The sequence below is a fragment of the Phalaenopsis equestris genome, unplaced genomic scaffold (assembly GCF_001263595.1).
Source record: "Phalaenopsis equestris unplaced genomic scaffold, ASM126359v1 Scaffold209690, whole genome shotgun sequence".
NCBI lineage: Eukaryota > Viridiplantae > Streptophyta > Magnoliopsida > Asparagales > Orchidaceae > Phalaenopsis > Phalaenopsis equestris.
The window spans coordinates 104582-128355 of record NW_018228841.1 but is presented as its reverse complement, the minus strand read 5'-3'; the positions used below and the strand labels follow the sequence as shown (position 1 = coordinate 128355).

General features: G+C 35.5%; 1 protein-coding gene across 1 annotated transcript in view; it reads left to right on the top strand.

Annotated features, from left to right (window-relative positions):
• The window catches only part of LOC110036687 (tRNA(adenine(34)) deaminase, chloroplastic), an 81661-nt gene extending 58404 nt beyond the window's left edge, over nucleotides 1–23257 (top strand). The window contains 4 exon segments of the mRNA XM_020741184.1: nucleotides 3304–7301; nucleotides 7391–7478; nucleotides 22582–22709; nucleotides 22893–23257. Coding sequence (XP_020596843.1) covers nucleotides 3304–7301; nucleotides 7391–7478; nucleotides 22582–22709; nucleotides 22893–23166 — 4488 coding nt within the window. The 3' untranslated portion in view covers nucleotides 23167–23257.
• The last annotated feature ends 517 nt before the right edge of the window (nucleotides 23258–23774 follow it).

Here is a 23774-nt window from a genome sequence, read left to right as displayed (position 1 = left end):
TTATTTTGTTGGGATTAATTTGCATATTTGTTATTGTATATGTTGTGTATATTTTGTAGTATTGAAAAATATTTGCAAAATTAACACACTAAATCCACCCGTATCAGTACACTAAACAAACACTCAATTTTTTTTTTTGAATTCTTCTTTTTCAAGCAAACAAGCAATTACACACAAATATTAACAATATCAATTTCTAAGTCTAGGTCTAACTGGTTCAACTAAAATTCTCCTAAGGAAACTATACCTTTGTTCTCCAGCAACAATGCCAAAAATGTTAATGTAGCTCTAACTTAAGTCTAGATGCACTTGCACTCTGAGGCCAACACAAATGTACTTATCCCTTTTGTAATATAGGACTTTTGAGTCCAGGTAATCAAACACACATGGAACGAGGTGTTTAAGTTTTTGGAAAAGTTCTAGCCTGCTAAATGTGTTCTTTACTTTGAAGTTGAATTGGTTTAAAGTTGTGCTAACTAGTCCTATTGAATTACAAACTACTCTTAAAGGTTTACTCCTACTGAAATCCTACTTAATATGTTTAAATTGATGATAAACAAGTTAGAAAGCTACCTTCCCTTGCAATGATCTAAGTGGAGTGAAGAAAGTGAAAAATTATAAATTGTAAATGAGGCTAGTGACAAATAAGAGAAATACTCTTATTACCCTCTCTAGATTGCATAAATAAGTTTGGTTAAATTTGTTTTAATTCCTTAAACATCAATTTGAACCAATCAAAGAGTATTTTCCTAACATTTTCATCTCCTTGTAATTTACTTGGTGCATACCGTATAGCTCAACGTGACTAACTTAGCTGTTCTTCCATAGCTCTGCTAAGTCATTATGGTGTCACAACACTTTTTAACTAATTACTTGGACAGAATGAAAAGTAAATGAAGACTTAAAGGTTACTCATCACATTAAAGATTTAAAAACAATTTTAAAAGCTTCCTTCATTCCTACACTTCCTACTTAATCACCATACGGAGAAGGTAAAATCAATACTCAGAAAGCATTGAGAAAACACAACAAAGCATCTTTAAAGGCAAGTAAATCCTCTATAGATGTGTGTTTACAAAAATACAAATACAAGAGTACATAATACTTAGCTTAATCCCTTTACAAAGTGCTGAGAATGCTTCCCCCAAGAATCTCTCAAATCCCTTTGCTTCTTTTTTGAACACTTATTTACAATTCAACTCTAAATCCTCACCAATGCTCTTCTAATCTATCCTTCTCCAAAGAACTAACCGAAAACTTGAAGAAGCAGATGAAAAAAACTCCTTCTTCACCAAAGAACACTTTTATCTTGCTGAATAATTCCCCACATGGTGTAGAAGAACTGCTAAAAACTACCCAGACAATTTTTGGAGCCTAGGCATGAGGCTCTCTATCTGCCAGTTTTGGTAGGGGCGTCTAGCCGCCCAAAAATCTAGCGCTAAGGTGCTAGGCTAATGGTCTCTTGGCGCCCACGGGCTTGCGCTTAGGCGCCAGCTTCTCGGGTTCTCAAATGGGGACTCGGACCTAGGCGCCCCAGAAATCTGGTGCTAAGGCGTTGGTCACCTATGTCCTCCATAGCTCCATGTCACCTTCACTTTGCTCCATTTCTTCTCCACTTTGCTCCACTTCTAATATCTGTTATACCTAAAAAAAACATAAAAATATCTTTCTTTAAATTGCAATTTCATTCATAAATATGTGCAAAACATAAAGGAAATTAAGTATTCTTTTCTACACATCAAAATGCTAAATGGGTGACTACATAAAATTAGGTATATACCATGCAAGGATTATTCAAGTATGCTAGATAGGGTTGTTTAGTTGTGTAGGTAAAGCCAAGTCGAGTTCATAGTTTGAGTAGTTAAGTAATCAAAGTTGATGTTAAGCGTTTAGGACTGGTGGTTGAGTAAGTTAAATGAAGTATTTGACTTTAGATGAGTGGTTGACTTATAGGGATACATTTATTTTATAGATTGTCACATGGCCTTTATGCCATGCAATTTTACTTAAGTTGTTGTCAAGTTACTTGTAGTTCATCATATCTTTAGTAGATTGACTTTAAGTTGATCGATGTTTGACCATTTTGACTAAATGGTCCTAGAAGCCTAGGATTATTCATAAATAATTTGTAGCACATTTTGAGTTCTTTTCTAACCATAATTTTTCATCAAATTGTCAATGTTGATCATTTATTGGAATAATAATGCACTATTATCTTAGCCACTTTGATCTCAAATTATTGGTTAGTAATTCCTATATAATTTTTATCAAAATATACCTTAACTTTTTTATTTTATTTTACAAATAAATAAAATTTTCGATTTTCTAACTAATTTAAATTAGTTCTCTTAAATAATTTCTAAATCCAAATCTAAAAATTAGAATTACATTACCTCATTTAAATTTTATTTTAATGGAAACAAATCAAACTATTCATTTTCAACTAAAATAATATTTTAACTGGATGATAATTTTTTTTATTTGGATGATTAAAATGTCCTTTTTATTATGTGGCAGCTTAATCAAGTCACTATTATTTTTTTCCTTTTTACTATTTTAAAAAAATACAATATTCAAGCTCAACTAAAAATAAATAGTTTAAATAAAAAATATTAGATAGATAATATTCAAATATATATTTTAATGACTAACTCGGTGTATCTACATGGGACCTAATAAAATCATTTGAGAATTGGTAAGCTTAAAAAAGTTTTTGCTAAATTTGTTTTATGAATTTTTATTATTTAGCTGAAAATTCCTCGAAAAAAAAAATGAGGTCGAAGAATTTTAGTTTTTAAAATAAGAATGATTGAATGTGTAATTCTGTGATGGTCCCTGCCCCCTAATAACATGTGGATGCCCACACAGCTGCGGCACGATAAATTATTCTATAAGGAGTATGTATTCAGCTTTACGTACGTACTCCAGTAATACACTATTACGACCATGTGTGTTATATCAGACCCACCTAAAAAATTTAAGTGAAACCATGAAGATTACTAGAGTGGAACTGCGGAGGTTATTTGTGAGGGTTATTAAGAGGTTATTGAGAGGATATTGAAACATTAACTCCAAAAACGTCGCAATAAACCCTTAGTAACCCAGTAATAACCCCTCGATAACCTCCGCGATTCTACTCTAATAACCACCTAATAACATCCCTGGTCCTGTTTTAATAACCCCTATATTAACCCATATAATAACTTCCCTATAATCTCCCAAAAATTTTTCAATAATTTTCATAAGTTTATGTTATTAACAACCCTCGTTAACTTTCATGCGGCAGCATATTCATATTATTAGAATGTGCACGCAGAGCTGAATATATGTACTCATGAAAAAATTTCTCGTGCACACACCAACTTTCCCCCGGCGGCACACGCCGACATTCCCCCATTCCCCGTTATCCGCATTACGCGTTCCTCTTTCTTATCATCTTTAACCCCTCCGATGTGCAGCTACACTGCTTCAACACTAGCCATAAGAGCCAAATGCTCCCCCTCCTTTCACTACCTTTGTCTCCCCAACGATCAACCGTTTTGCTGTCACCATCCATGCTGCCAATTCTCTGTAAGCCCTCGTTTTTTCTCCGGATATCTCCTCGGCTTGTCCTCTCAATTCCATTCCAAAGTTCTCTTCCACGCAAGCCGCCGTAGACTTAGGGTTTTCTGCCGGAGTCGGGACTTCGACATGATGCGGCTCTTGGCCGAACCGGAGGAGAGATTTACCGGTTTGGGGGAACCGGACTGGAGGAAAGCGAGGAGGGAAATCCCAATTGAAGGGGAGCGGGAGCGCCGAAGTTCGAAAAAGGAGGAAATAACGGGGATATGCCCTCCTAGGAGTGATGGGTTAAGCTCGGTTTGCGATCCCGAACATAATAAAGTTGGAAGGGGAAGGGCTGGTGGAAATTCCCAGGTTTGTTATGGCAATAGAAAGAAAGACACTGGATATAATGAGGTTGATGTTGCGGAGGAGGAAGTTCGGGATGTGCACAAATATGTTGATGACTCTTGGCGAGAGAGGAGATATATTTCGAAGAGAGATGTTAACCTTGATTCAAGAAAAGATGTGTCTACAAAGAGATGCGATAGTTTTAGGCATTTGGGTTTTAAGAGTGCGGAGGAGAAGACTGCTGATCGTGCCAATTTGTCTCAGCAAGGGACTCTCAGGGAAAGTGGGTTAGATGGAAGATCGAAAAACGTTACAAGAATACCTGAGGCTCAGTTGGACGATGAGTTGGATAATGGCAAGCGAACTTCAGTTTCAACTAATGTGAGGAAGATCCAGAAAGAGAGTTCAGCTTCTGCTACTAGGCAAAATGGTGACATGGATCATCCAGTGGCTGGGCATGATAAACGGCGAAGAAGTTTAGTGGAACAAAGCAAAATAGCACACTTCCGTTATAATGATGCTCAGAGTGCTGCCTATCGTCAGAGAGATTTTGAAGAAAAAAGTATCAGAGGAAGGGAGGAACGAGCCTACTTGGAACAAAATTCATCGCAAGTGTCACGAGATAAAAGAGTCCACTTTCATCGACAAGCAGTCGAGCAAGATGAATCTAGAAGAAGCACACATAGGCTTAATGAAGTTTCATTGTCTCGTGGTAGTGACTTTGAAAGAACTTCGCCTATTGATGGCAAAAGTGTTAATGTGATGGATGCGATCCCTAATCTGGCTCAGGATTCAAGTCAGGAATCCAGAGATAAAAGGTCCCAGATGGAGATGGAATTGCATTTGTCTTTAGAAGACATATCTGAAAAAAGTGAGGATAAGCTAATCATTGCAGGGAATTCAATTCAGTTGAGAGGAGGTGAGAGAAAGCAGATTGATAGAGGAGCTGTTGAGAATGACAAGACACGAAGAAACTCACAGATGCTTGGCGAAGTTTCGGAAGTTTATAGCGTCAACATGGAAGCACTTTCCCTTTCCAGGGAAAATAGGGAGAAATCCTATTCTGTTCAAAGTTCAATTCCTGCTAAAAAAGATAAGGGAACCCAAGTAGAGATGCATGATGCGTATTACGATCAGATTGAGATGCCCGGGTTTAATGCAAATAACATTGTCAATGCAACCAGCTCGTGGAATTCTCCAGTAAGCAGAGTTGATATCCAAGAATATAGCCCTTTTCTGGCTTCTAATCAGATTTCTAACATTAGAATGCAAAATGTCAAAGCAAACAAACATGCTTATCTTCTGTATGATGCTCCAAGGGAATTTGAAAGAAGTGCTAGTGAGTTTGATCTTGAAAGAAGCAATAACATAAGGATTTCTAATGCAAATGAGAGTTATAATTCAAGGACGGAGAATGAAAAAGCTTTTATCTCAACAGAAACCTCTTCTTATGTGTTGACTCAGGAGCAAGAGGAACAAAGAAGCTCCTTAGCTGGAGAGAGCTCCCAACCTGAATCAATGAAAATGACTTCAACAGGTAGTTTACATGCTATTTATAGCCCTCAACACACTTGCAGTGAACTAAACTATGATGCTGGTTGGGGTTACCAAAAAGGCCAATACGACACAACAAATTATTCCACCGGAAAATTAGATAAATCCTCCTCTTCACTTGCTGGCGAGTTTGTTGACAGGCTGCAGAAAGAAGTAGTTGCCCTGAAAGAGTCAGGAAAAACACCTAATGTTTCTGTTGGAATTCAAATAGGAAAACCAAGCAGGAGAGATTTTCAATCAACTTTAAGAATAGAGAATCGAAATAAAACCTCCTCAGCAGTGTTAACTGAAGAAAGAAAGGAGAGACTTAGTAGCCTGTTAGTAGGTGATAACTCGCCGCATAAGGCTCGGAAAATAGCCTCAACTGGAAGCTCAGGTGATGTTTCTAGTTCTGTAAAAATTTACAGTGAAGTGGATAATCATAGTGGCAGGGATGATATCCGCCATTTCACTCATGATACGGTTGAATCTGTCTTTAATAAATCCTCTGTGTTCGGTTCAGATGAGTTTGTTGATGAGATACAACAGGAAAAAATCTCCCTGAACGAGTCAGGGAAGGAGCCTAGTTTATCCAGTAGAATTCAAATTGAAGAGACAGGCAGGAGCCAGAGTGAAGGAACTGCTTTTATGCAAGTAGGTGAACTTTCTGACAGCAGAAGGTATGGAGATGACAGGCACATCAAAGAAGGTGGAAGACTGTCTTCATCTGGATCGGGAATGAGGGGCCCCTCTGATGAGATGTTGGGTGATGAAATCCAATCTTCTCAGGAAACTTCTAATGCAGAAGAGCCTGAAGAGAATTCTCCTACCTCAGAAGCAATGGACTTAACAGCTCCTACTCTGGAAAATGCTATCACTAGGAGGTCTCCTAAATCTTTGTGGTCATTTCTTGCAGACATAATTCAGATGAATTGGATTTTGCGGGGGAATTCTCATAGTTCAACTTTGAAATCCGTTAAAAGAGCTTCATCAAATGAGTCTTTAAGCAGCGAGGCTTGGTTCTCTGGCCCTGAGCCAGATGAGGATGGTTCTGGGGACGAGCCTCAGAAGACGAAACAAATTGGCTTGCTAAAGGATTCAGGAGGGCTGACAGGATCAGTTGAACTTCCTTTGCAAGAATTAAAAAAAGCGGATAGTTTAGCTGTGATAGAACCAGATTCATCAATCTCATCAGGTTTTTTGACAAGTGGCTTATCTGCCAAAACTGATTCCTCATCAGTAGAGGCAGATAACACACAGCATTCAAAATCAAGCCAAGGTACTCTTTCTAATGTTGTCATAGTTGAGCAGCAACTAGAATCAGCATTGCCTTCCACCTCAGGCATTGTAGAGTCAAGAGTAAGGGATAAGGTGAAAGTGTTGAAACTAAGTGCATCTTATCCAGCTGCTGTGATGAGAGTCGGTTTCTCATCCGCTGTAACTCAAGAAACAAGTGCAGAGCAAGGCTCTGATTGACTAGGGAAAGGCGATAATTCCAGTTTGGAAATTTATGAGCCGCTGTTATCATCGACGGTTGATTCATCCTTACCTAGGATTACTGATCCTGAACAAGTTGATAGGCCTGGATTTAGTCCAATGCTGGAATTGGATCCTTTTGGAGACAAGCTACCTGAAGTTGGTGGAATCAAGGAAACAGGGATAAAGCAAAGAAAATTTCAGAGGAATAAACAAGTTCTTAGCGAGCAGTTTGATGAGTGGGAAAAAGCATTTAAGCTAGAAAATGAACAGAAAAAGCTTGACGAGTTTTTCATGAGGGAAGCTATTTTGGATGCCAAGAACGGTTCAGATGCCTGGGAAGTACCTGTTGGTGCTGTGCTGGTGCAGAATGGGAAAATCATCGCTCGAGGCTGCAATATGTAAGTCCCCTCATGAACATTTTTTCTTCTACACACTTTGCTCTTTAGAGGCCAAAAACCAGTTATAACTATGGGCTTGATACATGCAGGGTTGAAGAGTTGAGAGATTCAACTGCGCATGCAGAAATGATTTGCATCCGGGAAGCTTCTAATCTTCTTAGAAGTTGGCGCCTTGCTGTATGAGTCTCCCGTGGCACCTTCATGCATAATTTTAATAAGATTCTTTTCTCAAGTACTCATTTGTCAACGTCACTGATTTATTTTGGGGGCGTTTGATGCTTATTTTAATTTTTCTTTGTTCTTCCTTTCAATTTTTTTTGGGGGATTTATATACATAGAATTAAGATCATTTTTATTTACATATTTAACAACTAATCTTATATTTTAACATAATCTACAATTTTCTCTAATCCATTATTTGAGCTCCATTGCTACTTTCTTTTCCGATCCTATTGATGTGTCTCCCTAACAAGCTCTTTTGTCACTTTCTATGGCAATGTCGTTGATTCCTTGCCCTAGCTCTGTTGTGGTTTCCTTTTTCCCTGTGCCATTGTTGTTGATGCATTGGCCTAGTGAACTTAGTCGTGATTGATAGGTTGCCCTAGCAAGCTTGTCTGTGACTTATGCTTCATTAAATGATGACATGCGACAAAGGCGGCTAGACCACTGATGCTCAGAGGTGGTGGCGGCGACAACTATGGGACCGACAATGTGCAAGATGGGATTTGGTTGTTTTTTTTGAGGTAAATGGTTTTTTATATTTAAAATTATGAGCATTATACGAGTAGTTAATGAAATTTAGTCATTTAAATTGAAAATTGAGTGCTATGTATATAAATCCCCACTTTACTTATCAGAAAATAAACTGCTAGAGTAAAATTTATAAATCAAATAACTTAGAGATATTTTAGACTACTTGATGCTTAAACTTGGACAAGTATTTGGAGTTTTAAGAAAATGCATGTTGCATGGCTGATAAGCTGGGATTTTTATTTTGCTGAATTTGTTACACGCAAGAAAGCAAAGCTAGAATTACAAATATGGAAGATATTCTGTGTTGGTAGTAGTGTATGGAGTTTTTTTTTAGGAGCTTAACCTTGTCCACCAGGTATCTTTATCCAATGCTGCATTTCCACAGTTATCCAACTTAGTTTACTAAGTTCATAATTTGAGCTTATATACTAGATCCCAAATTCTGTATGTGTAAGTTTCAGCAATAACTGGGACCTTTTGCATAGCCATTATTTTTCTTTTCAGAGCTTAAATTGTAACAAATGCTTACTTTTCTATATATGGGCTATGGATATTTAATATTGCGATTTTTCATGTTGGACCTTTCATGCTTGATTATGTACACATGTAAAAAGAATAATCCTTGTTACTTGATCCAATTTGAGTTCTTTGATGTGGTCATGTGTTATCCTGAGAAATGAGATTTTTTTTTTTCATCGCCATTATCATTTGTCTTATTCCTACTTTATGCAAATGTCTTTATGAGTTCTCATGTGCCATGCCATACATTCCTTTTCAGTGCTATTAGAGGTGTCAAATTTATTTTTTCAATTTTTTTTGTGCTTAAAACCTTGCTCACTTTTGTTTGTCATTATATCTTTCAATTTTTTCCATGTTAACTATTCTATTTGTGTATTTGTCTCCTTATTGGGTAGGATCTAGATCTGTTCTCCAAGGTTAGACACACTATGTTCTATAGTTTTGAATTTTCGCAAGAATTATTTTCTTGAAATCTCTCTAAAATTATGGGTGTAAGAACAAACAGAATAAAAATGGTGCTTGGCAATTTTTCGCAGATCTACTAGATCCATATTATGAATTTCAACATCTCAAGACCACTTCTCAACTTCTTGCATGTAGACTCAAATGAATGGAGCTTAGTTAGGAGTATTGAGACTAAAGAATTGATTACTTGCTAAGGATCCACGGTTATTAATTGGTTCCCCAACTTATTTAAAAGTGCATTGTTGGCCTTGGCTCTTATGGCACAAGCTTTGCACTTTGAGTTGATTTATTCTCTCCTCGGTTTTAGCTTCTTAAGCCTAACATTGACAACAACAATGACAATTTGCTCATGATGCGCCTTTTCTGTGAGGGTTCATTCCTTCTACTTTAAGAAAGCAACTTGGAGAGGCGAACCATCATGATAAGGGTCTTCATTAGTTATGCTAACCATCATGATAAGGGTCTTCAGGGTCTTCATTAGTTATGCTATAAGCTGTGAGTGTGATTGTAACAGGGGACTTGACATCAACACTCAAGAGCTTGATGAAATATTGGTTGTATTGGAATGAAGGCTCTGATTGACTAGAATCTAGGGTTCATCCCTTCCACTTTATGGAAGCAACTTAGAGAAGTAAACCATCATGATAAGAGTATTCCTTAGTTATGCTATAAGTGGTGAGAATGATTATAATGTGGGACTTGGCGCAACACTCAAGAGCTTGACAAAATATTGGTTGAATTGGAATGAAGGCTTTGATTGACTAAAATCTAGGAGTTTTTAGTGCATTAAAGCAAAGAATAGATGATGTTGTATTGACCGACTAAAATTGTGTATACAAGAGCATTTGTCACGCAAGTAATATAGAAGTGAATAGAGTATCATTCCCACGCGAATATTCTTTTAGATATTTGAATAACTAAATATTAATTGAAATTTAGCTTATGTTTTATCTAATAACTCAGATTTTGTGATACTTAAAGCTACATATTTGAAAAACCTAAGCCTTAAGCTGACAAGAATTGACTTTGGATCTATGATTTTCTTAGGCGGAATCTTTTAATTATTGTGCTCACGATTTTACCTAAATATATTGTCAATTCAAAATATAGGTGTCTCTTAGTTTTCGTTGGTAACTAGGAAATCTAATCATTCTCGCTAACTAAGTATATGTCTATATTAATTTGTTGGGTGATTGTAAAAAATATGATTTTTATTAGATTGCAAATCTTTGAGTAGTATATGCCTCTATATTTGAAGATTCGTCTGTTTTGTCCTAATTATTCCCTATGACTCTTTTGATGCCTATAACTCATATTAGAATTAAAGATGTGTATGACCAGCACACAAGTAAATTTAAGAACAAAACAAAAGAAAACAAACTATGCAATTTCTTTCATACATCAGCACAAAAGTTACCAAGAGTAGTTTAAATTCATCGCAATTATAGAGGCAATACAAGCTGGTTATGCTTATAAAAGAGAAAAACAAAGATATACTACTTAAACATAAAAAAGAAAAAAACTACTCTATAGAAAACAATTTTAGGAAATGATGAACCCGACCTCAAATATTTTGAATCTAATTCCTGTTGTTGTTGTCCTCGTGCAATCGTCTGCTTTGAACTCACTCTTTTTCTTCTCTCTATTTTCTCCCACTTAACTCTTCACACTTATACACCTATGCTATACTTAACACTCTGTACTGTCATCATTTGACCCTACATCAATAACTCCTTTAAAGATGGTACAATAACTCCTTATGTCAGCTCCAAAATTATTTTGAAATTAAATTTTTAGGGCAGTCCCACTATGGTGTTGAGAAATTAGCATCGTGATCCCGGTAAAATATAGTTGTGTAAAATTTATATAAGTTTGACTTCTCTATGTAACGGTGTCAAAAACTTGATGCAATATTTATTATTAAGAATTAAGCAATTAATGTAAGCAATCAATGTTGGAATTCCACGCAAGTATATTATCGTTATCAAGTAATAAATGATTTTTTATTTAAGCCCCGAATATCGATCCCACGAGGAATGTTTAAATTTGAAATGATAAATTAACTAGAAAATTCACAAATCAAATGAAATTATTGTCACTAATTTCGAATGTGTAAGATGCAATAAAAAATTAAATTATTTAACTACTAGCAAAACTGAAATGCAAAGTTTAAACAGTAACTATTAAACTTTTAAACTATCTTTATGTGATGAAGATTTCTTATGTGAAAAAACATCTTTCTCACTACAATGAGATTTTGGTAAAATGAGATGAGATAAATAATTTTAATATATATTGTGTCAAATAGGAGCAGTTTTAATTCTCTACCCTGATACAGTGTTATAGAAAATCATTGACTAATCCCAAAATCCTATGCTTAGTCCCTAAAGCTGTGGCTAGGCTAGGAAGATACTGGCTCTCACTTCCGAGCTCCCACTTTCCTCTCACCTGAGGGCTAACATCTACACTTCAACACTGGTTTAGTCTGTCACCCTAAAATCTCTAATTCTACACCCAATCAATGTATATTTCCCTATTTATTTGCACTTAATTCTATGAACGAAAAACTCTTTCATGGAATCAAATGTGATCCTTACTCTGTTGTAGAATTCACTCCATTTCTCGGATCATATGTTTCACAACACATTTTAACAATTCAATTGGCTAGATCGAAAAGTAAATTAAGTTCGGAGTTGAAAAATCATCACAATTTATTTTATATTTTAATATTGATACACTCATATTATCTCTTCATTTTATCATATCTCAGAGTAGGGAGAAAGATAAAGAAAACTACTCAAACTTCATGAGAAAGATACGACAAAACACAAATTTCATATATAAAAGAAAGTTCATACAACACTAATAAACAAACAACACTTATCTAAAACTCTTTCTCAAAGCAAATCCCTTGTAGCCTCTCCTAGGACATGTAGGAAGAAATCTCTCACTTTTCTCCTTCTCCAACACTCTTAACGAAGAATTCACACTTAATCTCATCGCAAAGCTCTAAAATCTTAAAGATAAATCGCTAATAGACTCCTGAATGGTGGTGAAATGAAGATGAAAAAAGTGTATGGAGGCGAGGTGTGGCAAAAATAAGCAAGTCAGAATAAAGAGGAGCACCTTTTTTGATCAATTTCGACCCCTAATAGTGCCTAGAGTCGGGTCTTCGATAAGTGCATCCAAAAACCCTTCAAAAAGCGTCCAAATTTGTCGAATCTTCTAGAAACAGGGTCTGAACCGACATTGGCGCCGTCGGCTCCAATATCCCGTATTTAACTTCGCTGCTCTTTATCAAATGGTGTCGTCGATGTTGCTTCTGGTGCCTTCGGCGCTGAGTAAAATCCATCAGCCGTTCTGTAAGTCAGCGCCGTCGGCGCTGAGTATTTCTTCAAAAACTCCATTTTAACTCCAAATTCCATTCTTTTTGCTTCCTTGTGTTTGAAGTGTTCAAATCTTCTCTCCCTTGATGTTATGGCACTGGATATCAACACATGGGCATTGAGCTCTCGATGTTTGAACATTTTCTTCAGACTCTCCAATGTTGCAGTGCATTATGGTTGATGATGAGGTGGTTTCTTTCTAGTGCTACCTTGTTGATTATTTAGCGCATAGGAGCTATGCTCTCTGTTTTTTTTTGCGATTGTCTCCTAACTACAATTCCATGGTGTTGTGGATGTAGTGCCAAGGCGCCATCTTGAAATTCTTTGTATTTTGTTCCAAATTTTCTTCTATAGAAATTTTTGCTAAAAAATAATATAAATATCGATAATAAGTGATAATTATTTATTTAATAAGTGTTAATTATTTAATTTACCATCTTGCTCAATAAATAGCCTTAAACTTAGACCATTAATTTTCTTTAAGTAAATAAGGGACTAATTGGGGCAGCTACAGCTTAATAATAAGTTACTGTGCAGAAGCTGCTATGGATATGTTTATTGTCTATTTATTTTTTGTAGTCTGAAAACAGTTGTATTGTAGTTGTTTATGGACAAACGACCATTCTACCCCTTTATAGTAATGCTCTTTGCAACAGAACGGTTCATGCCAGTACATTCTATATTTTAAAAGCAAATATCTAATACAGAATTTACAAAATAATAATAGATACCTCGCTTAGCTGACTAACGTGACTACCAAAATTAAGAAAATGATTGTTAAAATAACATTTAATAATATGATAATATTATTTTTAAAATGCGGACGTCGTATGTCACGAGCTATCTAAAAATGCGGATTCTCATGAATACTCTATGCTCGATCACTCTTGGCGGTGGAATCTTCCAATCTATCTGTCGACCAAAAATAGTTACATTTTTTCTTGATTCTTCGTGGGCGCTTGTAAAACTATCTCGCGTAGCTATGTTGCTATCGAGAAATGAGCAGGCAACATTAAAGTCTACAGTAACAGTTCTTTAGAGGTACTAGAAATCCTCGAGCTCATCTTTTCTAAAGACTTAAAAAAATTTACTTTTATTAGATATAAGCAAATGTAAAAACTGATAACAGAAGTAATTAATTAAAGTTTTATGCAGCTGTGAATTCTCAAATAACCTAGTATATAAATTAAAGAATTTATTATTACAAAAAGATAGCAAATCTTATAAAAAAAATTATTGGTTGCATTTAACCCACGTAATGTCAAGCTTCTGTCTCACATATGGATATCACCTAAAAAGGTCATCCAGAAGAACCTAAAAAAGCGTAGCACTAAAAAAAAAGAGGAACATAGTTGCCTTCATTAAGATTTTATATGTGACATCAACCAATAACGACATACAGACAATCCAGAAGATCACATAAGGTCAAACGTCTCGTTATAGACCTTTAAAACTCGTCAAAAGAAAAAATAATGCAAATGAAAAAAACAAAAAGTGCATAAAAAACTAAAATAATAAATATCAAATGCATAATAAATATAAATAAGCATGTACTGTATAAAATATTGATACAATAAACAGTGAATGTCTTCAACAATCATTACAATTAACAAAAATAAAAATTAACATTTTCTCTAATCACCCTCCAACTATCGCATCCGTAATTCATCCCTCAACAATATCATCTCACTTGCATCGTCCCCATCTTGAGTGCAGTTTTTGGGAGCATTTTTGTCTCTGAAAAAGTCTTTCCAAGATGGTACTCATATGTCTCGGCAGGGACATGTGCATAATTCTCGTCCGCCATCGGAAGTTGATTTTGTTGCGGGAAGGATGCCACCAAATATAATTGTGAAGAGACATTGTGTCAATCACAATCTGCATTTTTTTGAGGAATAGATAAGATGACATATCGAGCTCATCTTTTCTGAAGACTTAAAAAAATTTACTCTTAGATATAAGCAAATGTAAAAACTGATAACAGAAGTAATTAATTAAAGTTTTATGCAGCTGCGAATTCTCAGATAACCTAGTATATAAATTAACGAATTTGTTATTACAAAAAGATAGCAATTCTTATAAAAAAATAATATTGGTTACATTTAACCCACGTAATGCCAAGCTTGTGTGTCACACATGGATATCACCTAAAAAGGCCATCCAGAAGAACCTAAAAAAGCGTAGCACTAAAAAAAAAGAGGAACATAGTTGCCTTCATTAAAATTTTACATGTGACATCAACCAATAACGACATACAGACAATCCAGAAGATCACATAAGGTCAAACGTCTCGTTATAGACCTTTAAAATTCGTCAAAAGAAAAAAAAATGCAAATGAAAAAAACAAAAATTGCATAAAAAACTAAAATAATAAATATCAAATGCATAATAAATATAAATAAACATGTATTGTATAAAAAATTGATACAATAAACAGCGAATGTCTTCAACAATCATTACAATTAACAAAAATAAAAATTAACATTTTCTCTAATCACCCTCCAACTATCGCATCCGTAATTCATCCCTCAACTCTATCATCTCGTTTGCATCGTCCCCATCTTGAGTGCAGGTTTTGGGAACATTTTTATCTCTGAAAAAGACTTTCCAAGATGGTACTCATATGTCTCGGAAGGGACATGTGCATAATTCTCGTCCACCATCGGAAGTTGATTTTGTTGCGGGAAGGATGCCATCAAATATAATTGTGGGGTCATTGTGTCAATCACAATCTGCATTTTTTTGAGGAATAAATAAGATGACATATCGCGAAGTATAACCTATTTTTTCTTTCAAATACCAAAAGTCCTTTCAATGACACCGCATAAGGCGGATGTCTTTTATTGAACATTTTTTATGCCCTGTGCGACAGTGCTAGCTCACTCAAAATCAGTTATGTGGTATCTCGAATCAGGATAAGAGTTAAGATACCTTCGCTGCAACAGTTACCCAGCATTGTCCAAATAGTATTTACTTAATGTGAATTGAATGTTTAGTGTTGAAGGAAAATAATTAGGGGAGTTGCTCAGTCTCAAGCCAACCTGTGGGTGGATGTGGCAAGTTGTACTTGTTATTTTGTGTTGCTTGAGATACCCTCGCTGTAACAGATACCCAAAATTGATCAAATATTATTTATTTGGTGTGAATTGAATGATTAGTGTTGATGGAAAATAATTTGGAGAGTTGTTCAGTCTCAAGCCAACCCGTGGGTGGATGTGGGAAGTTGTACTTGTTATTCTGTATTGCAGATTTGAAAATTAGACTATCATGTGCACTGACTTTCCAATCGGCTATGACAAAAATGAAGCACATGTTGAAGTCGCATGTCGCCGTGAATTCTGTGTAAGAGACCCACAATGGTCGATGAATACAATCCTCATTATTTGGAACAAATGCATCAATGTGTATTTCATCGATTGCTCCAATACAATTCTAGAAAGATAACAAAGGGTTACGTAGTTATGATATTTATATGAAATTGAATGTAATAAATAGGAGAAATCATCTTAAAGTATCTCATATGTCGCACATCGTTTGAAATATCTATGGGGGTCTGTTCGAATGTAGGATCTGTTGGCTTTAGGACTTGTGAAGAAAAAATGACAAGTGCATTCAACCCTACTGAGAAGTATCTGCAAATCGTTTTGGAAGAGTGTTGAAATCGCTCCATAGCTCATCGCATTTATTCATTTTGCGATAATATATAGAGGGTTTTTTTAACATCTCTCGTAAAGTAGTTCTGGATGAGCCATAAATCCATGATATTTGTGTAGTTCTTTCAACAAATCGGTGAATATTATCTGTGTCATACAGAACATATTGCTAATTCCCGTTGGGTGGCCTGTAAGCAACTCTCCGACCCATTTGTCGCCAACATATGAGAATGTCATGCAAGACAAGTGCTCTATGTACGAGTTATAATAATTGTAATCAAGCATATCAAGCATACTGTAGCTGCAACTATCCTTCGTCTTTCTTAATTGAATCCATGTATTTCAGTATCAAAGTGGTTAACACATAAGCACCAATGAATTAGCTACAATCGTATAAGAATATGAACAAAACCAACACCACCCAGTGACATGTCCAGTAGGGTTCAATTTATTATGTTTATTTTCTAGCACAATCACTCCCTCTTTCTTATGAACATAATGAATTGGGCTAACCTAGACATTATCTGAAATGGGATAGATAATACGTACATTAAGCTACTTCGAAATCTCCTTCTTGACAGCTCTTTCATAATAGAGTTTAATCTCCTTTGAGGACCTGCTCGGGGTCTATGATTTTTCTACATCAGGATCCTATACATATATACCGAAAGACTAATCCCCTTTATGTTTGTCAGGGTCCATCTAAAATATTTTTTGAAGTTTCTCAGAACGCTCATCAATTTTTCCTTTTGTAAGTTACTCAGTTTTGAGAATATGATTGTCGATAATGTAGATGACTTCCCCAGGTAAGCATACTTCAAATATTTGAGAAGAATCTTCATCTTAAGTTCAGGGGGTTCTTCAATGGAAGGAACAAGAGATTTACAATTTTCATTAGTATCAAGTATCTCAAACCTCTCCCTAACAATTCTCGGGTTATCTTCAACCAGTATAGCTGATTCGTCCCTAATATATGTAAAATCATCATCGCTCAAAACTTGCTCCACTGATTTAACTTCACAGCTCTCCCGAAAGTGTCTGCTACACAAATAGTTAATGAAATCCATCCTATAACGTGCGTCTTCACTATAATCAGAAGGAAGTTTCATAATTTTTAACATATTATATATTATCTCATGATCATTCACTCTCATTGCCAGGTCTCCTTTCTGCACGTCAATCATCGCTCTGCAGTAGCTAGGAAAGGTCTTCCTAGTATGATGAGGATTTTTTTAACTTCCTTTATGTCTAATACAATGAAATCAACAGGGAAGGTAAATTTATCCACCTTCACTAGAACATCCTCTGTAACCCTCATCAGATAAGTGATCGAGCGATCAGCGATCAGCAAGCTGAAGAGTTATAGTGGTAGGAGCACCTCTCCTAATGCTAACCTCTTGAAAATGGACAGTGGCATAAAGTTAATACTGACACCCAATTTACATAGAACCACTCTTCAATTACATATGGAATAGTAAAGCTCTTAGGGTCCTTAAGTTTTTAAGGAAGCTTCTTCTAAATGACATCACTACACTCATCGCTGAGTGCTACCATCTCATAATCTCCTTTCTCTTTTTATTAACATTCTTCATGAACTTCACACAGCTGGGCATCTGTCTTATAGCCTCAGCAAACGAAATGTTGATCATCAGCTTCTTGAATACTTCCAAGAATTGAGAAAATTGTTGGTTTAACTTTTGTTTCTAGAGTCTCTGAGAAAATGATGAAGTTGGTTTTTCTAAGTTATTCCTAGGAGGTGAGACTATTTTTCTAAATTTTTGGAAAGATGTTCCATAGGTCTTTTAGGTTTCAAGTTTTCTTTCTCCACCTCAGGATCTTTCTGGACCTTTTCCTCCAATTCTCTTTTACTACTCAACTTGATTGCCTTCACGTGCTCACTATTCTTTTCTTTGGGGTTGACCTCAGTGCTGCTAGGAAAAGTTCCTTGGAGTTGACTACTAAGTAAGTTCACAATTTTTCTCAATTAGTTCTCTATATTTCTAATAGCCGCACCTTGATTTTGTCGCTGATTTCCCATTTGCAAAACGTCTTCTTAAGACAACTTCTTTTCCTTGAATTGTTGATTTGCATTAAAATCAGGAGGATAAGAATGTCTGATGTTAGAACTATCCTGATTGTTTCAATTCTAATAAGGCTTAGGTGGATTACTCCCCCGTTGCTGGTTTTCTACACATTGATTGTTATTCCAACTGAAGTTAGAGTGATTCTTCCAATTGAGATTATAATAATTGGAATACAAGTTGTTAGTCATGTTATTGATCACATTTAGGGTCTTAAGTGGCGAAGCGTTAGCATCAATTAGTTTCTCGAATGAATTTTCCTCAATGACTAACTACTTGAGAAATTAGAATTGAAAGCATGTCTGTGTCATGTGCACTTGCTATCTTCTTAGAGTTTACTCTCTCAGATGGTCATTGAAAATTGTTGCTATTCATCTTCTCAATCAGAGAATAGGCCTCATCCAACGACTTTGACATAAGCAATCCACCAGTGGCAGCATCAATGATAGACCTAAGAGAGTCTACTAACCCATTGTAAAAAGTCTGAGTTATTAACCGATCAGGCGGTGCATGATGTGGGCGCTTCCTAAGAAGTTCTTTGAATCATTCCCAAGCTTCATAAATCGACTCACCCTCATACTGGCAAAATAAAGTGATATCATTCCTAAGTTTAGCCATTTTGAATGTTGGAAATATTTAGTTAGGAATTTTTGGGCCAAGTCACTCCACGTCCTAATTGATCCAGGTGCTAATGAGTTTAATCACATTTTAACTTTTTCCCTCGAGGAGAAAGGGAAAACCTTAGACTAACAACATCGTTAGAAATACCATTATAGCGAAATGTGGCGCAGGGTTCTAAGAAACTCGCTAAATGTAAGTTTAGATCTTCAAACGGAGTTCCCCAAATTCATTGTTCTACACTATTTTGATGATAGCAGATTCCAGTTCGAATGTGTTAACTTCTATGGCAGGGTTTAAAAACAGAAATGAATTTCATGTGCGGTAGGATTAGCATAGTCTCTTAAAAGTTCGTGCATTTGGATATTCATGAGGAAGTAAATAAATCTTTGGGTTGTTTTGTGGATTGTTCTCCATCTTTCCTACGAGTTCTTGAAGTTTCTTTTACTTCTGAATTTTCTTAATAGCTCTCTAGCTCAAAATCGTAAGATTCAAGTCCCGTGGGTCATGCACTACGTATATATAACCTAGAAATCCCTAATCCTAAAATCTACTCACAATCAAGCAAAATTATTTTTTGTTTTTTTTTAGTTTTTCAAACACAGTAAAAACAATTTAACGCAAACAATTAACAATACAGGTTTTCAAGTCTATGACCTCAAAGTTCAACTAAAATTTTCCTAAATCAAATCACTGCTGCTCTCCGAGAACGACGCCAAAAACTTGACACCGCTTCCAGATACTACAGCACACTGGGGACTCATGCAAGTGTACGTGTCGTATCAGTAATATCAGATTTTAGAGTCCGAAATGTCGATCCCACAGGGTACAAGGTAATTTTTGTCAGGAAAAGTTCTAGTCTATTGGTTTTAAGTCAAAGCCTGAAAAGTTTAAAATGTTAAAACCTAAAAAGCTAACCTACTGTGTTACAACAAACAACAAATTTAAATCATACATAATTAATCCTAGTTTTAGCAATTTGGATTGATAGATATCAAATACTTTATAAGCTCTTCCTTATAGTGAGTTGAGTGAATTACATGGAATCTAAAGTTGGAAGTACTAAAAAACTAGTGACAAATACAAGCAACAATCTTCTCTGCTCTCTCCCGAGTGCATAAATAAGCTTGGATAGAAATGACTTTAATTCCTTAAATTTCATAGTTATTCTTTTAAAGCACATTTCCCTAACATTTGCATCTCTCTACAAGGCATATCAACCTATACCCCATAGTTTAATGTCATTAACCTAGTTGATTCCACCATAGCTTTCCCAAGTCTTATGATTCACAACAAATTTTAACAATTCATTTTGCGAGAATAAAAAGTAAATTAAGCTTTTAAGGTTAATCATCACTATTTGAAAATAAAGAAAATACATTGCACTTCACATTCCATTTATCCTACCTAATCATCACAAGAAAGAGTTAAAGGTTTAACCAAGAAGCATGTCGAAATCACCAGACAATTGCATTGAGCAAAAGATAAATCCACTAATAATTAGTTACAACAGAAATACACAAAAACTACACAGAAATACTCAGCTATTTCTTTTTTATAATGTTCAAAGATGACTCCGATCAACACTCCTGATTCCAACTCTTTCTTGGAAGAACACCACTATTGCAGCACTTAAAAGAAGAACTATAGCTCTCCAAAGCAAGAAAAACCCCAAGCAACTAACCAACATCAATCCCATATCAATCTCCCATCCAAAACTCTCTAACTCTTGCAATACATGACTATTTATAGGCTCCAATACTTAACATCCACGACTCCTTTCAACGCATGATTCCCCACGACCTTGCACTTGAATTGTAGTAACTGTCGGAAACAATTGCTGGTGACTTGAAGCCCAGGGGTTGGCACTTAGGCGCCAAACTCTCGGTTTGCTGAATTCTACATGGGCGCTTAGGCGTACAAGGGTCCGGCGCCTAGACGCCCTTTGACGCCAACCTCTCGGGTTGGTAAGGTTGAGACTAGCGCCTAGGCGTTGGCCAGAGCCACTTTGCACCATCCAGCTCCAAGTCCTCTCTTGGTTTCCCCACTTCAATTATCTCGTGTAGTTGCAAGATAAACACAAAAATACATTTCTTAAAGTGCAATATCATCAATAGAAATGTATAAAAACAATTATAAATTCTGGGTAACTTTTTCATGCATCAGCTATCAAAAAGCCCATTCATTTGAAATAACTTGTGTTTGGCTTGCTAAGTAATTCGTATTTGAATCGTTCGTTAAGCAAACAAGACGAACACATAAATTTTTTTTAAGTTCGAATTTTAAATGAGCAGAATAAAAACAACCCTTTGTTCGATTTTGTTCGACTCGTTTTAGCTTGAAATAAGAAAATTAAATAAATTATTTATATAATAATATGCTATATATGTTTATATCTATGTTTAAATCATTATAGCTCATGTGTTCAATGTGGTTCTGTGCTTTCTACATTTATTTTTTGAATTTTGAATTTTTTTAAATAATATGCCACTTCCATGTCGAACATGTGCCGAACATGGGTAAAACACGAACAAGAATATGTCAATCGAGACATAATGTTCATGAGCCAAGCATAATTGATTTCGAATAAGCCGAAGACGAGCCCAGCTTGAGCTCGCTTAAGCTCGGATCGTTTACAACCCTAGGTTATATAGATATATAATGAACTAGAGAAGTGGTTAGGTTTTATGTTATTGACGGAGATTAGAAAATGTAATTGTTCTTGATGGCAATGACCATTGAATTAACTCGTATTGGTGAAAAATTAGGAAGAAATTCACAAATCCAAAGCGTGTTTCTCTATTTGAATCTTCATCTTGTTTGTCGAAGTTAGATTAGAAGTAAATTGTGAATCAGAATTGTGGAATAAAAGTTAGGATTAACGAGAATTGATAGTTAATATATTCTAATTCCTTGTTATCCTCAAGGGAACAATATTTTTCTTACTATATATTATAGGAACGGCACTTGTGTATGCCATAAGCGCCTGTTATATCCCATTTCTCTTGTGAAACTTATTACTTCTATTTGGAGTTTCCTGATAGAATACCAGAATTATGTACTGTTACCCTGCTTTTTTTTTCAGAAAATTAAAGATGAATAATAAACAGTGTCTAAGAGCCATAAACAATTGAGGCATGCCTTTAGAGGTAGTACTCTCCTCAGATGTGAAGTAAATTGCTAATGGTTTCATTCTTTTAGTGCTTCTCTTTTAACTTACTTGGGCTAACAATATGTCCATTATATGAAAGTTGGATTCTATTATAGAATCAGTTCCTTCCTTTTTTAAACCTGAGATTTTCTTTTTTTTTTTTATTGCAAGGTCTTTTATTCTATGTTGGATATTACTATGTTGTTGTTTTCCTGATAATAATCATGATAATGCTCGTCTTTGAAAACACAATGTTTTTTTGGTGTGCCATTCTCAGAATCTTGGCTACAGGGGATTTCTTATTGTCTGATTATCATTAAAGACCTAGCAACTTTTATAGTTCATGCAAGCATGATTCTTGATGATTATGTTCTGTCACACCAGCATCTTAATTTTTCTTTGGCAAAGAGACCAGTTAAATGAAAATATTTCATATAGATGACGGTTGATATAGATAAATTGCACAAGCTTTTGAACTATTTTTAAATAACCGTCCTTTTTTTACTGATATTGTTTTTTTTTTTTGGCTGTGACATTTATTCTATTTGATCCGTTTTCTTTTTTTTTTTCTTGGATGCTTTGTTATATGTAAAGAAAAAGTAATTTCTGCTTACCTTTGCTTATGACGCTGCTCCTTTTGCTATCGCTTTTTAGGATACAACACTTTATGTGACACTTGAACCATGTCCTATGTGTGCTGGTGCGATACTTCAAGCCAGAATTGATACCGTGGTGTGGGGAGCTCCCAATAGATTGTTAGGAGCTGATGGCAGTTGGGTCAGGTTTGTGTATATTAAACTTGAATATTTTTTTCCACGCACCAAAGCATTTTTATGAATTTTAGGAGCGAAATCGGCTGTTGTATCGTACAAAATCTTTATAATTATTTTTACCTTTGTTCCTTTGGCTTGCTGTGTAGTCTGTGTGACTCGATTATCTTGATTTTTCCTTGGCTGCCAATGCAGGCTATTCCCTGGCGGTGATGGTGGAAGCAGTAGCATGAATCCACCAAGTCAGATGACTGGACCTGTTCACCCTTTCCACCCAAATTTAAAAATAAGGCGAGGCGTCCTAGAAACCGAGTGTGCGGATGTCATGCAGCAGTTTTTTAAGCTCAAGAGGAAGAAAGATAAGAAACCAGAATCTGCACCGCCACCTTCATACCTTCCACTATCAAATCGCCCAGTGAAGTTCTTTTCCAAGCTGCATAACATCTTCTGCATGATGTTTTGCTTGTAGCAATTTCTTTTTTTTCCCCCTTCTACTTCCATCTGTTAAACAAAAGTACACTTAAGTCTGTTTTAATATAAATTGCCCAATAAATTTAGCTGTCATTTGTGTTTTGTAATGCAATATTTTCGTTAGTTCCTAATGTAGTTTGATGAGTTTAGTTGATCAATTTGGCTGACTTCTTCATTTAAAGGATGGAAGGATTTTTTCCGGTGCAGGTGCAGAAGAGAAACCGAGGAAAGCAGATCACAGCTGCTTAGGTTAAAGTGTTAAGGTTGGCAAATTTATGAATTCTGAAATATGATTTAATTTGTGCTTTAGTTTATTTTAATCCCTATATCTGGCTTTGTATTTATTTTCTTATGCCTGCTCATGCTACGTCAAATTTATTCTTCTTCAGTGTAGTTTGTTAGTGCTGGGGTATTAGCGGGTTTTTTTCCTTTTTTTTTTACCTTTTGAATACATTTCTTCTGGGAGTGAAATACTCTTGTATTTCCCACGCAATTCCTCCCTTAGAAGTTAGCCTGTTCGGCAGCCATATTTGATTGAACTTTATTTTATTAGTGATTCTACTTGAAAAGATGTTACAAATTAATGGACTTCACAGATGTGTGTGT